This window comes from Macaca thibetana, chromosome 11, assembly GCF_024542745.1.
Source record: "Macaca thibetana thibetana isolate TM-01 chromosome 11, ASM2454274v1, whole genome shotgun sequence".
NCBI lineage: Eukaryota > Metazoa > Chordata > Mammalia > Primates > Cercopithecidae > Macaca > Macaca thibetana.
In genome coordinates, this window is record NC_065588.1 from 43973465 (window position 1) to 43989117 (window position 15653).

General features: G+C 39.3%; 2 protein-coding genes across 4 annotated transcripts in view; one reads left to right on the forward strand and one right to left on the reverse strand.

Annotated features, from left to right (window-relative positions):
- SLC48A1 (solute carrier family 48 member 1) overlaps window positions 1–15653 on the forward strand; it is a 1155028-nt gene that overhangs the window by 1065336 nt on the left and 74039 nt on the right. The window lies entirely within an intron of this gene.
- RPAP3 (RNA polymerase II associated protein 3) overlaps window positions 1–15653 on the reverse strand; it is a 71527-nt gene that overhangs the window by 30262 nt on the left and 25612 nt on the right. Inside the window, exons 2-6 of the mRNA XM_050746895.1 lie at window positions 12668–12715; window positions 8741–8899; window positions 7511–7651; window positions 3657–3779; window positions 2319–2446 (exon numbers count right to left, since the gene is read on the reverse strand). Of these exons, the coding sequence (XP_050602852.1) occupies window positions 2319–2446; window positions 3657–3779; window positions 7511–7651; window positions 8741–8893 (545 nt within the window). The 5' untranslated portion in view covers window positions 8894–8899; window positions 12668–12715. The remainder of the gene's footprint in view (window positions 1–2318; window positions 2447–3656; window positions 3780–7510; window positions 7652–8740; window positions 8900–12667; window positions 12716–15653) is intronic.

A 15653-nucleotide genomic window follows, 5' to 3' on the forward strand; every position in this document is an offset into this window, starting at 1 on the left:
TCACATTCACCTATAATAAAGTACAAAAACACACAATATGATTCTCTCCAGACTGATTTATAAATCTAATGCAATTCTAATCAAAATCTCAACAGGATATTTTAAGGAATTTGGGAAGATAATTCTAAAAGTTACATTGATGAGTAAAAGTCCAAGAATACCCAAAACATTCCTGAATAATAAAAGGTAGCAGAATATTCAGTATACCAAATATTAAGACTTACAATTATAATGCTATAATAATTAAAGATAGTGTGGAACGGATGTAAGGACAGGCAATAGACCAGTGTAAAGAACAGAGAGATGAGAAAGCGATCTAGGCAAACATGACATATGACAATAGTAGCATAGCAGATCCACAGGAGAAAGCAGGGCTATTCCAAAACTAGAGCTGGAAAAACCTTCAGCATATGTGAAAATGCCTAAATGTGAAATTAAATCTTAAAAATGTTTAGAAGAAAGTAGAGGAGACTATTATGAACTCAAGCAGCAAACTATTTTTTTCAACAAATCATTTTATAAAGTCCTAATCTTTTTTAAAAAATCATTAAGTTGAACTATATTAAAATTGAATGTTTATATTCATTAAAATTCCATAAAGAAGATAAGCTACAAATTGAGAGAAGAGAGTTATTATGAAAAAGACCAAAAGATTAGTATCCAGAATAAAGAACTCTCAAAATAAATAGAAAAAGCCCTAAAAAAAAATGGCCAAACACCAAATAGGCATTTCACAGGGGAAAAAAAAAAAAGTGGAAAATATATAAGATGCTTAACCTTACCAACAGTTGAGAAATGAAAACCTTACTAATAGTTGAGAAGTGCAAAATGGCATTTCAAAGACACAATGAAACGCCATTTTACACCCACTAGATTGACAACAATTAAGAAGCCCAACTATATCAGTGTTGGTAAGGGTAAGAAACAGGCATTATTATACACTGCTAATGAGACTGTAAACTCATCCATTTACCTTTGTAACAACTGTGTAACAACAAACTACCTTTGTCATCATCCTGTGAAGCTGAACATCTACACATTTTATGACCCAACACCAAGAAACATATACAAAAATGTTCACAGCATTGCTGAAATAAGGAAGGAAAGGACAGAAGGTGGGCAATAGAAAGAGGGACAGGAGGAGGGAAGAAAGAGTGGGAGGGAGAGAGAGAAAAACAAAGGAAGAAAGGAACGAACCAACAATCCAGCAACACAAGAATAGACACATAATGGTATATTTCTAAAAAGAAATTATCCTTTGTAACAGTTACAATCAGAGCTCTAGAACTATATGCATCAAAACAAGAATGAATCATAAAAATATAATACAGAAATAGGTGAGCCACAGAAAACTACACACAGTATGATATACTTTTAAAGCTCAAAAATAAGCAAGATTACACCATATATTATTTACCAACATATACATATATAATAAACCGTTTTTAAATCAAAAGAATGACAAATATATAATTCAAGATAGTGGTTAACTGGGAGGGAGGCAACGGACAGGATACAGAAAGGAGCATCAAGGCAACTTCAAAAATAATGGTAATGTTCTGGTTCTTAAGTTGAGAGGGGTGTTTATATAGGCTTATTTTAAATTATTCTCTGTAATTTATGTATATGATACATATATTGCAGATATCAAATATTATAAAATGTAAATATTTCCCTAATTTTTTAGAAGATTAATATCATGAGTTTCAAAGACATAAAAATATGCTATTTAAATAGTAAAAACTCAGATACCAATAAAATTTGTATTTCCAAATAATTAAAACAGTAAGAATGTCTTCCTTGATGGTGTTTATCTTTTTAAAAAACCCCTTTGATAGGTTGGTTACCTGCATATGACAAGACAATACCACATTTATATTCTTCCACATTATTTATTTTAAAAGTCAGTATGACTTAATGACAAACAAATGTTGAAACATATCTTAAGTTTTCCATAATAAATGTTCTCTAGATTAAATAGCGGATAAATAGCTTTTCAAAATAATGGGATACTGATTTCTAAAAATATCCAACTAACTTTTTTAGCTTTGTGAATTAGATAAGAACACTATTACTGAATTTTTAGAGGAATACCTCAGTAAAGTGAGCCATGGGAACAAGGTTTTAGCACCATATGTTTAAAATGGCTTAAGCAAAATAATTCAATAAAAAGGAGTGAGCTATAAGAATTTACAGTTGAAAAGAAAACGCGATACATTCACAATCTGTCCTCCACACCTTATTCCAGAAGTTTTTTTAATAAGTCTCCATATATACATAAGACATTCACATTCACACACGTTACAGAAGTACCTTACTTTTTCAGTCTAAAATACGCTGATGCTCTGTTCGTTGGCAACACGGGATTATATGGATCGGCACCCATGCCTTTTGTGTAGCAGTCAATTGCTTCATCATATTTTCCTTGTTTGAAGTATTTATTGCCCTGAAAAAAAAGAAAATTATATAAAATGACCCTTTTTACAAATTCTGAAATTCACTACAGTTGACCCTTGAACAACCCACCCATGAAGGGCATGGGTCCACTTAAATGTGGATTTTTTTCAATAAAAGTCTACATCAAGTGTGCCTGCCTCCCCTTCCAACTATTCTACCTCTTCGGCCTCTGCCACCCCTGAGAGAGCAAGACCAACTCCTCCTCTTCCCCATCCTCAGCCTACTCAATGTGAAGATGACAAGGATGGAGACTTTTAAATGATCCACTTCTACATAGTGAAATATATTTACATAAATAAATACACATTCTCTTCCTTAAAATGTTCTAATAACATTTTCTTTTCTCTAGCTTACTTTTTTGTAATACAGTATATAATACATATAACACATAAAATTTGTGCTAATCAACTATTTGTGTTATCCATACTGCTTCCGGTCAACAGTAAGCTATTAGTAGTTAAGTTTTTGGGGGGGGTCACAAGTTATATGCAGATTTTTTACTGCATGAGGCACTGACCCCACACTGTTCAAGGGTAACTGTATATGGTCATTGTATGGGCACAACCCAAGAGCCCAGGCAGAAAAATGAGTAAAATACCTAGCATTATATTCCTTATTGACAATGCCAACCTACAGAAATGTAACCAAAAAAAAGCATCAAGAGTTTAATCTGAAAAGAGTTCTACCTTTGTGAAAGTAATACAGCTGGTTTTATAATAATGAGGCATCCCTCAGGGAGATACTGAACATTCCAAAAAGTAACCAAAGATAGCCTTTGATACCTGGGAGTGGAATATAATATTTATGCCAAGAATCACACACTAATTTCAAGTTACTTCAACCTACTACTAAAAACACTGGACAACTCCAGGTACAGTCTAAGCATTTTACATAAAACAGTTCACTTACTACTCCTAAGAACCCATTGAGGTTGGTAATATTATTATCATTTTACAGAAGAGATAACTGAAGTTCAGAAGTTTAAAGAACTTATCGAGATTTGAACCCAGGTAATCTGGCTCCAGAGCATGTACTCCTAACCAATATGTTACACTGCCTCCAGAGAGGGATGTAGCCAATAACAACAGAGAGTTTAAACACCTACTAAAACTGTGCTCAAGAAACTTTAGGGTCCACATGATTTTCAACATCTCCTGCTTACCTGAAAAAAAAAAAAAAAACACCTAACTAATTAGTACCTTTTCTTTTAAAACAAGAGCCTTTTGTGAATCTACATGAATCCCATCTTCTTCCGACTCTGATTCTTGAGACAGAGACTCATGGGTACTATCGTCTTTGTCAAGCTCATCAAGGATACTGTCCTAAAACCAAAAGGAGGAAAACAGTGGTCATAATTATATGATTGGGGGAAAAAAAAAAAAAGACATACTAAAAAAATACACTCAAATGAATGTAAATTGTTACAATCTAAGGACCTACAGGCTTACAAAGCAACCCAAATCTCTCATTGTTAAGATTATATCCAGAGAAAAAGATGCCTTTGTTTAGAAAACCAAGATGCAAACCAAGAATCTGACTACGAACTCATAAAGCTAACTGTACAAATCATCCCTAAATCACAAACTATTAGCAGTTAGGTATTATGGTTTAAAGGAAGTTTGCAAATAGCCCTAAACTAATATAATTAGCACCCATTAGCAGAGAAAGGCTTTTAAAAAATTTTTTTTCTTCCTTATTTTAAAACAAAAAACTGCTATTTTAAAACTGCTATTTTAAAACAAACAAAAGAGCACATTAACTCCTAATCTTCACAATAACCTATGAGGAAGGTATAATTACCCATGTTTTCCACTTGAGGGAACTGAAATGCAGAAGTTAGTTAACTCATTCAAGGTCACTCAGCTAGTAAGTGACCAAGTCTACTTCCTCCAAGAGCTCTCAATCGATATGTTATACTGTCTCTGAGGGTATTCCAAAATATAGCTGCCTCTACCAAAGGAAAAATAAAAAATGTGCTAGTCCCATGATTCTCAATCTCTTTTGACTCACACTACTTTCATGGTAATAAATAATTTCATAGACTGCCACCAGAATTTTTCTCTTATTTTTAATATGATAAAACAATGATTTTTAGTAAGATTTTATTTTTATTTTTATTTTTGAGACAGCATCTGGCTCTGTTGCCTAGGCTGGAGTGCAGTAGTGTGATGTCAGTTTACTGCAACTTCCAACTCCCAGGCTCCAGCCATCCTCCCACCTCGCTCTCCCAAGTAACTGGGACTACAGGCGTGCACCACCATGTGCAGCTAGTTTTTTATTTTTTGTAGAGATGGGCTTTTGCCACATTGGCCAGGCTGGTCTGGATCCTAAGCCCAAGCACTCTGCCCGCCTCAGCCTCCCAAAGTGTTGGGATTACAGGCGTGAGCCACCAGGACGACCATTAGAGTTCATTAAAGCACTTTTAAACACAAACTTTAATTATTATGTAAACAAAATCCTTTTTGCATTCAAACACTATTTTAAAGTTATTTACATAAGAGAAAAACAAATTGCTTATAAAAATAAAAAAACTATGCATAGTTTCATTAAATGAACATTGAAACATGGATTAAAATTTAGCTATGTGTTTTAGCATGAAGATTCTAGAAATACCACCAGCCTACCAACATTGTAGCCAGGATTATCCAACCCTGCTATGCTGACATGTATAGAAAACTAACAGTAGCAGAACACGAAAGCAGCTGCTCAGATCTGAACTAGAAAGAAATGGGAATTAAACAACTATATCTTGTATAGAGACACTAAAATGACAATTGCAAGTTATGCAGTACAATCTTGATGGCATTGTCCACATACAGCAGGAGCTCAATCAGTATCTGCTGAATGCCTGTGTAGAAAACACCTCTATAAGAAATCATCTGAGATGATGTCTTTCAGGAAAGGACATTATAAGAAGACACCAGCTGATGAAAAGGAACAGGCTATAACAAAAAGTCACACACACACAAAAATGAAGACAGTCTACATGACACTTGAGAATAAATTCTATTTTCAGAAAGTATTTCCAACAGTGATAAATTCAAGACCCAAAATTTTACTTCTCCTTTATTGGGACAATCCTGAAGCAGATGGCTTCATACTAAATAAAAACTAAATAAAATCCCCAGCTCTCTCTTAATTAGCCTTAGTTTTATTAAGAAAAATACCACACAAATAATTTGGAAAACTGTTTGACAGTATTTTCTAAAGCTAGATGTATTTATAAACTATGCCCCAGCAAATCCTCTCTAGGGTGCTTATATCCATCAAAAGACAAGTACAAGAATGTTCACAGCAGGTTCATTCATCATAGCCCCAAACCACCAACAATACAAAAGTATTATCAATAGAAGAACGGACACAAATTAAGACATCCACACAATGGAATTCTGGTCAGCAATGAAAAAGAACTGCTGCTACTCACAATATGGATCTCAAATAATGATAGCGAAAGAAGCCAAACTTAATGCATACTGTATAATACATTTATATGAAATTCCAAAACTGTATACAGTATGAGAGGTGAGAACAGTGGCTAATTTTGAGAGGTCATCTACTGAAAGTAAGGCCTCTGCAAGGCTGGAAATGTTCTTTTTGTTTTTGTTTTTTTGAGACAGAGTTGCCCAGGCTAGAGTGCAGTGGTGTGCTCTTGGCTCACCGCAACCTCTGCCTCCCGGGTTCAAGCCATTCTCATGCCTCAGCCTCCCAGAATGTTCTATATCTTGATCCGAACAGTGGTTTCACAGGTGTACACTTGAGTAAAAATTCAGGAAGATGTACACTTAAGATTTTTGGACTTTATGTACATTATACCTTAGTAAAAATGTCAAACAGAAAAATGCAGAGAAAATAAACAGAGAAATCAGACAGTGGTTACTTCTGGGAGTAGAAGGGAGAAAACAACATGGGATCAGAAAGGAGCACACCAGTAGCTTCAAAGATATTGGAAAAATTCTCTTTAAGTTAGATAGTAGGCTCATGTATTCATTTTATTACTATGTTTTAGAACATATATCTCTACATATTCTTTGGTATGAATCAAATATTACATAATAAACACTTGTTTAAAAACTAAAGAGGAATATATATTCCAAATTCATCAGCTGGTTATCACATCCCCTAACACACATACCCCTAACCAAATCAACCCTTAAAGTAGATCGGAGTGCAGAATAGGGCTGGCCAACAGGTTCTCTTTCACAGGCTGACACGACAGTGGCTGCTTGAAACACTGGTAAAGGGTTGTAAGGCAGAGCACTGGTGGTGATTCTCCAAGTATGTTGTGTATCACATGTGGGAGATGGGAGGACACACATCTGCTATCCCAGTCTAGAAGGGTAAAGAAGCCCAACTTCCTAGGATCAAGATAGGCCTATGTTTATTGTTACGCAGCCCCAGTCCTAAGACTAGACACAAAGGCATTCTCTTTTAACAGATTACTGCAGGTCCTTCAGTTTACAACAAAGACATCTGCACAGTCATTCTTTTCTGGGAGTATCTTAGAATTCTGGCTGTTTAGGGGTTAGGGAAGGTGGCGAAGAGGGGAGCAGTACGACTATAAAGGGATGGCACAAAGGGAATCTTTGTGGTGGTGCCATATATCTGCATCTTAATTGCGGTTGGGTTATCCAAACCTACACGTGGGATAAAATAACATAGAACCATACACACACTATACCAATGTCAATTCCTAGTTTTGATACTGTATACTACAGCTAAGAAAGATGTAACCACCAGAGGAAACTGGATGAAGAGTACACTGGATAAATAAATAATAATAAGTAAATAAATAGTAATTTTTGTAAAAAAAAAAAAAAAAAAAAAGAATAAAATCCTGGCTGTTTTAGCCACAATTCGCTGAAAGAGGATTGCAGGAAAAAAAATTATCTCATTAAAGAGCTATGTAATTAAATGTTTATTCCACATAAAATCATGTATAAGAGAAAGACACAGGCCATAACCCTACATTCTTCTTCACTTAACCCATGACTACCAGCTAACTCCCAGAAACTTTCACTCAAATATTAAGAAGCAAACGACTAGATTAACTTACCACATCAAGTTTTGCCCATGCCTCATAATCATAAGATTTTATCCTGTTTTTTGTGTTTTCCTCTTTGGTTTTTTTGGAAGGCTCTTTAGCTTTGCCTTTCTTCTTTTTCCTAAAATTCCCATTTCGAATAGGAGGTAAATTCTGAGGAGGGAAAAAAAAAACACACAAAGTTGTCAGTATTATGCTCTGTTATTCTTTGTATAACTAGCTATGTTTAAAATTCTCACTATATTATATTTTCTTATAAGCATTAATTTTAAAGTGTTTAAAAAGACCAATTTACCACCTTCACTTATAATAATTATGCTTGAAAAGTTTAATTCATACTTTGAGTGTTACACATTGTTCAATCACAAGAAAAAAGTATTACCTAGAAATTCTAATTATACCTTTAATTTGCAATCCTAAATTCAAACTTCAAAAACGACCTATCTTCAGCCTTAGTACGATGAACCAGCAGTAGTGCAAACGCAAACTGAACTGCCTCCATATTATGTACGGTATGAAAAACCCAGCCATATTTAAATGCACTGTCTTACAACTTTTGGTTGAACCTACGTACTATCTGCATTTTTATGACAATATGGTATGTTAATGTATCATCAGTATATAACTACACATATTTTTATACACACACCCCTCTATATATTTTATGATGTTAGTCATTTATTTACCTCTAAGTATTATCACATGATCATCCTTTCGGTAACTAGTCACTAAGCCTTAAAATATAGTAATATATTTAATTATTACAAAGACTTTTTGAAAAGCAGAATTTCTAAAAACATTGACGGTGAGCCGGGCACAGTGGCTCACGCCTGTAATCCCAGCACTTCGGGAGGCTGAGGTGGGCGGATCACTTGAGGTCAAGAGATTAAGACCATCCTGGCCAACATGACGAAACCCTGTCTCTACTAAAAAAAAAATACAAAAAGTAGCTGGGCATGGTGATGCGCACCTGTAGTCCCAGTTACTCAGGAGGCTGAGGCAGGAGAATTGCCTGAACCCGAGAGGTGGAGGTTGCAGTGAGCCGAGATCGCGCCACTGCACTCCAGTCTGGTGACAGAGCAAGACTCCATTGCAAAGAAAAAAACAAATAAAAAGAAAAAACAAATTGACAGTGAAGCAAATCACTTCAATTTCAGTATTTTCACAAAACATTTTTAAAAGTTATGCTTTATTTTTATAAAAACAGTTTTGGTGGATCTTAATTAGGAATTCTTAATTTACCTCTTCAGGAACACCATTCTGTCTTCTTAGTTCCATATCCTTTTGTTTAATGTCTTTTTCCCAGTTTTCTAAATCCCTCATAAAGTCTTGTAATTCTTCCGCATTTTGTTTCACTTGTAGTTGTAATTCGATTGCTTTATTTGCTGAAGTCATTATGGCCTGCAGAGTTTTGAACAACCAACCTCTGATAAGAATAGGCCTATTTGGTTTATTTTTCTGAAAGCTAGCTAATTATTTTTTACCACTTCATAAGTGGCCAAGATACCTGGACAGAAGAGAGCCAACTGATGCCGAACAAAAAAAATTCAATATAATATTTTAAAAATAAATCAGTTGCTGAATAAACAAATGAAAAATAGACAAGTTTGAGCATCCTTGAAAGGCAACATTAAAGAAAGGTAATTGGGAGAAAAATCACTGAAATTATCTAGCAGCCTGTGGTAGCAGACAGGCTGCTCATCTCTGGAGTTGAGCAATTACCTCCTTTATTTCTTTTTCTTTCAACATTTAACTTCTTCTATGTGAAAGGCCCTGAATCAAGATTTAGGGATGCAAAAACAAGAGGTCCCTTGTGTAGCAGAGAAGAAAAAAATATATAAAGTACCAGTAACAAAATACGTTAGGCAGGGTTTCTCAACCTTGGGACCACTGACATTTTGGGCCAAAAAAGTTGTTGTAAGAGTGATGTCCTGTGCACTGTAAGATGGTTGGCAACGTTTCTGTCCTCTACCAACTAGGTGCCAGGATCATCCCTTCCCCTCATGGACTGTGACAACGAAGAATCCCAGACACTGCCAAATGTTTCCTGAGAGGTAAAAATAACCCCTGGTTGAGAACCCTGTGTGAGAGGTACATACAGATGCTACGGAACTGACTGCAAAAAAATAGGCATGGATCAGATGGTAGGGTGGTAGAGTCAAGGAAGGAGTCCCCAGAGGTGTTGGAACTTAGCTGGATTTCAAAGGGGCCCACCAAGTGACTAACAGGGAGGAAAGGGCAGGCAGAGTGAGGAATTATAAGGGAGAATGAAGAAAGAGAAGATTAAAGAGGTGGACATGGGACAGACTTGAAATGGCAGGCCATGAGGTATAACCTATATTCTGAAAATTATATGAAAATATCAAGGTAGTAAAATAAAAAGAACTTGATGACTGATCAGACTGAGGTGTTGGAGAACACAGAAAGACTCAAACAGAGGCCTAGATTTCTGGCTTCGGAGCCTGGTAAGATTACTGATGCCATTTTGAGTCAAGAAATACAATGCTAAAAGGAAAAGAGGCGTCAGTTGGAGAGCAAACAGAAAGTCAGATTATTTGTTTGGGATATGCTGAATTTGTTTGGGATATGCTAATTGGGCGAGGAGATATTCCATAGGTAGCTATATAGGACTAGAGATAAATGCCGGTGTCACTAGCATAAAGGTAGAAGCTAGAATCAAGGATGTGGCCATGTTTAACCATTGTGACAACTGGGAATGGAGTGAACCTGGAGAACACTAAACGGAGGAAGAGATGCCAAGGAAGAAAAAAGTAGGCAGTAGCACCTAGACAGCTGGGACGAAAACCTAGAGTGTACTGTCACAGAAGACAAAAAATGAGTTCAAGAAAGTGAGAGAGGTTAGCAGTGCCAAATGGCACGGAGAATACATAGAGGGAAAGAAAGTGCATTATGTTTAGTCACATAAAGACTATTCAGAGGGCCGGGCGCGGTGGCTCAAGCCTGTAATCCCAGCACTTTGGGAGGCCGAGACGGGCGGATCACGAGGTCAGGAGATCGAGACCATCCTGGCTAACACAGTGAAACCCCGTCTCTACTAAAAATACAAAAACTTAGCCGGGCGAGGTGGCAGGCGCCTGTAGTCCCAGCTACTCGGGAGGCTGAGGCAGGAGAATGGCGTGAACCCGGGAGGCGGAGCTTGCAGTGAGCTGAGATCCGGCCACTGCACTCCAGCCTGGGTGACAGAGCGAGACTCCGTCTCAAAAAAAAAAAAAAAAAAAAGACTATTCAGAGTTGCTGGGGTTTTTTTGTTTGTTTTGTTTTTGTTTTTTTAAGACAGAGTTGGCCGGGCGCGGTGGCTCAAGCCTGTAATCCCAGCACTTTGGGAGGCCGAGACGGGTGGATCACGAGGTCAGGAGATCGAGACCATCCTGGCTAACACAGTGAAACCCCGTCTCTACTAAAAAACACAAAAAAACTAGCCGGGCGAGGTGGCGGGCGCCTGTAGTCCCAGCTACTCGGGAGGCTGAGGCAGGAGAATGGCCTGAACCCGGGAGGCGGAGCTTGCAGTGAGCTGAGATCCAGCCACTGCACTCCAGCAAGGGGGACAGAGTGAGACTCCGTCTCAAAAAAAAAAAAAAAAAAAAAAAGACAGAGTCTCCCTCTGTCGCTGAGGCTGGAGTGCAGTGGCACGAACTCAGCTCACTGCAACCTCCACCTCCTAGGTTCAAGTGATTCTCCTGCCTCAGCCTCCCGAGTAGCTGGGATTACAGGTGCAGGCCACCACACCCGGCCAATTTTTGTATTTTTTTTCAGTAAAGACGGGGTTTTACCATGTTGGCCAGGCTGGTCTGGAACTCATGACCTCAAGTGATCCGCCCATCTCAGCCTTCCAAAGTGCTGGGATTACAGGCGTGAGACACCACGCCTGACCTCTATTCAGAGTTTCATTGAGATTTTTTTTAAAGGGCGGAAGGCCAACCGCTGTGGCTCATGCCTGTAATCCCGGCACTTTGGGAGGCAAAGGTTGGGGGGCGGGGGAATAGCTTGTGCTCAAGAGTTCGAGATCAGCCTGGGCAACACTTCGAGATCCCCGTCTCTACCAAAAATATAAAAATCAGCCAGGTGTGGTGGCGGGTGCCTATAGTTCCAGCTACTCAGGAGGCTGAGGTGGGAGAATCGGAAGATGGAGGCTACAGTGGGCGGTGATGGCCTCAGAGCACTCCAGCCTTGGACAAAAAAAAAAAAAAAAAAAAGGAGGGGGGAATGAAATGAGTTAAGCAAATGAAATTAGAGTACATTTGCCTTTGATAATGTAAGACTTGTTCTTGAGCACAGTCTGGGGGAAGAGGAACAAAGTAAAAGATACAGGAAAAAGGATGAGTGATGGGGCAAAGTCTCCAAAAAGGTGGAAGAAGATTCAAAGCTTGAGGGAGAGGGGAGAGAAGGTGGGAGGGAGGTAGACGGAATTAGAAAAATATTTGTTTAGGACAGTGAAAAATACCTCACTAAGAAGGGACAGCTGCAGATGCAGATAGGTCTTCTGACCCGTAGCCTCAACAACTAAATTAGGTTTAAGCTTCTTTCAGGCAGTGTCCATGTTGGATCATACATGTACATCTCATTCAAAACCAAAACTGGTACAACGCTTTGTCGGGGACTCAAATAAATGAATAAAAGCGCAACAAGTCAGTCAGATACTGACGGGTGCTAGATGCTTTTCCATTTCACCCATCACCGCTGCTGCTCGAGCAGGCCCAAAAACTCTCCTAGGGACCCTGCGATGGGGCAGGGGTGCGAGCCAGCAATCAGAAACTTCCAGCGCTTGGGGTATCACTTTCACACGCGCTGTCCGGGCGAACGCCGCACACCCACGCCGCAAGGGGGCGGGTCCCACCGCCGTCTTTGCGGGAGGGCGGCTCTGCCTTCCCGAGCACTGCAAATCGCCCAATACCCCGGGCAGCAGGGTGGAGGGTCCGTCCGCAAAGCAGAGCGCGTAGGCTCGTGTTGCCAGGGCGAGCCCCTCCGGGAACGCGCACCCCGGGACGCCGCTACCCTGGACACCGACGCGCCGCCTCAACGTGCGCCTCCACCGCTAGCCCTAGCCCGCTCCGCCTCACCGCTACCCATAACCGCTACCTCTCCTCCCACCGGCCACCCCAAGGATTTCCTACGCTGCTCCGGGCAGCGAGGACCGCAACGCCCGCTCACCTGACCAGGCCGTAACCCGCCGCACTGCAGCCCCGTCAGCCCCGCAGTGACTCACGCAGAGCCCCGCCTCCTGCGCTTTCCCACAAGTCCCCGCGGCCTCGCCCCGCCCCCTTTAGCCTGGGCTTGAGCGCGCGCAGGAAGTAAGCTTCGTGACTTCCTTCTCAGGATGGAACCAGCTTGGTGGCTTGAGGGTATGTAAAAGCAATATCTGAGCCTTCTGCCTCCTTCCAATATGACTAAACTTAATAGGGGATAACCCAAAAACTGCAGGATCATCCTGATTTTCTGATCTCCAAAACAATAAAACCTTGACTATTTCGTTGGACTCCCTTCAAACAGTTTAAACTCTAATATTTACCTTGCTAATGTCTAACGATTTGTCTGACCTTTGTGAGTATAACCATGTGAGAAAGTTACTGTTTTTCCACCATGAACAGACTACTGTCAACTGGTAATCCTGCTAATTTTAGGGTATTTTTGTTTTTCTTGAAGTACTGGTATTTGGCAAACTAGTCCTTCCGTCTAACTCCCTTGCATCTTTTGCAAGTAAACTCCTTTTCTGAGTGAATCTATCTCTGAGTCTGTCTTTGACATGTGCCAGTGTTACACTCTGTCTTTAGATATGCCCTGACTTATCAGAGAAAAAAGAACGAAACTTTTAACACTTTTTGCTTCTGCTTCCCGTGTGAGGGAGTCATCCTTGCAATGACAACTCTTAAACGAAAGCAAAACAAAAATAACTGCAGAAGTCCACAAAAGCAAACACAAACTAATGAAACTTTTCATTTAAAACAGGACTGTAACCTCAAATATTATTCTCAAAATCCAGATCGGTGGTTCTCAGTCTTGACTGAACTTTGGAATCACTTAGGGAGTGTATATATATATACATGTGAGTGTGTGTGTGTGTGTATATATATATACTGATTCCTGGTCCTATCCCAGAGATTCTGATGTAACTAGTCTTGAGTGAAGCCAATCAGAATTTTTTAAAGCATAGGATACAGCTGTGCATTTGAAGCTGGAAGCCACTAACCCAGGTGCTAATTAATGAAGAACTAGGCTGGGGTCCTTTCTTACAAGGTCATATCATTAGCACATCCTTCCCATTGTTTAATTATTGGTATCTTTGTATTTTAAAATCATGGTGGTCAAATCATTAAGTGTACATCAAAATATTTACTAATGAAATTATTCTTTGGTTGTATTAGGGAGATAGAGAACTTTTTAAGAATTTTTTTGTTAAGTATTTAAAAACAAATATTGATTGATTGGTGTTTTTAACAAAAGCAACCACATTTGGTTTATTAATTCTGGCAGAGTTGATTGAGATGAGAGATAAGGGAGCTAGCTGGCTACTCTGGTAAAACCTCATAGACCCTTAGGTGACCCCTCTTTTCTCTCTCTCTTTTTCTCACTCAAACCACATAATAATCAGAGGTAGCTTAATGAATATAGAGTCAAAGTGAGAAAAGTTAATCAAATGGTTTTGATGGTCATCATCACCTAATTCTGAGGCTCTTGCTGTCCCACAAAACCTGTGCCTGCAATGGCAGCCTTCTCTGCTGTGAGCTCAGACCTAGGCCACCTTAAGGTCTTTCCTAGATTCCATGCAGACCTCCCCACTTCTATTGGCAGTTATCTTCAAATGGATTTCAACAAAATGTATAAATCATGCCTTTCTTTTATGTCTCTTTTATTCATCTACTCCAGTCATCTCAGTTGAACTTACCATTAATACCTGAATAGTTATTTTCTTTTTTTTTTTTTTTTTTTTTGAGACAGAGTCTCGCTTAGTCGCCCAGGCTGGAGTGCAGTGGCGCGATCTCGGCTCACTGCAAGCTCCGCCTCCCGGGTTCAAGCCATTCTCCTGCCTCAGCCTCCCGAGTAGCTGGGACTACAGGCGCCCGCCGCCTCGCCCGGCTAATTTTTTGCATTTTTAGTAGAGACGGGGTTTCACAGTGTTAGCCAGGATGGTCTCGATCTCCTGACCTTGTGATCCGCCCGCCTCGGCCTCCCAAAGTGCTGGGATTACAGGCATGAGCCACCGCGCCCGGCCCTGAATAGTTATTTTCAAAGAGACAAACCTCTTTATGTGTTTTATATGTTGAAATTGTAATGGTCAGTGGAAATAAACAGGAGTGTTTATTATTGCAACATTAAAATGCTGCAATTAATGATTGTAAATGCTATTAATTTTAATATCCAAAACAATTATTGGGATCTTTCAAATAGTTAAAGAGTCTGACAGTTAATGTAAATCTTAAGAAAGGAAGTATTAGCTAAGTAACTTTAGGAAGAAAATGAACCTTGGAACTTCCTGTTATGGAGATACTATGTTAAGTTTGGTTGCATGTGTCAGAAAGCCCAAAATAAGAGTGGCTTAAACATGAAAGATTATTTCTCTTTCATATAAGACTGAATATAAGCAATCCAGGACTAGTGTGACAGTTCCAGTGTGAGACCCAGGCTCCTTCCCGGCTGCTCTGTGATCTTCAGCACATGGCTTTCATTCATGGTTCAAGCTGGCCGCTCAAGCTCCCATGATCTTGTCTGAAATCCCATCAGCAGCAAAGGGCAAGAGTGGGAATAATGGTACCCCCTGCCCATTAAGAATACTTCCTTTTGCATGCCATTGGTAAGGACATAGACACACGCCTACTTCCAGTTGCAAGGGAGGTCAAGAGTCTGTACTCTTGACAGTCATTTGTGTACCTAAAAACTAAGAGTTCAATGAATAAGGAAGAAGAGGAGAGTAGACACTGAGAGGTAACCAGCAGCCTCTGTAAAGGGTCTTAATAAATATTATTTTTAAAATAATGAATGAATAAGTGAGTAGATACTACTAGAAATCCAGGCTCACTACAACATAAGGAAAAGGGTTGAATTTGCAATCCTGATTCTGCTACTGACTAAGAATGTGACTTAATCTGAGCCTCAGTTGTCTAGGTAAAATTAAAGTGGTGAAGATAAAAATACCCACCAG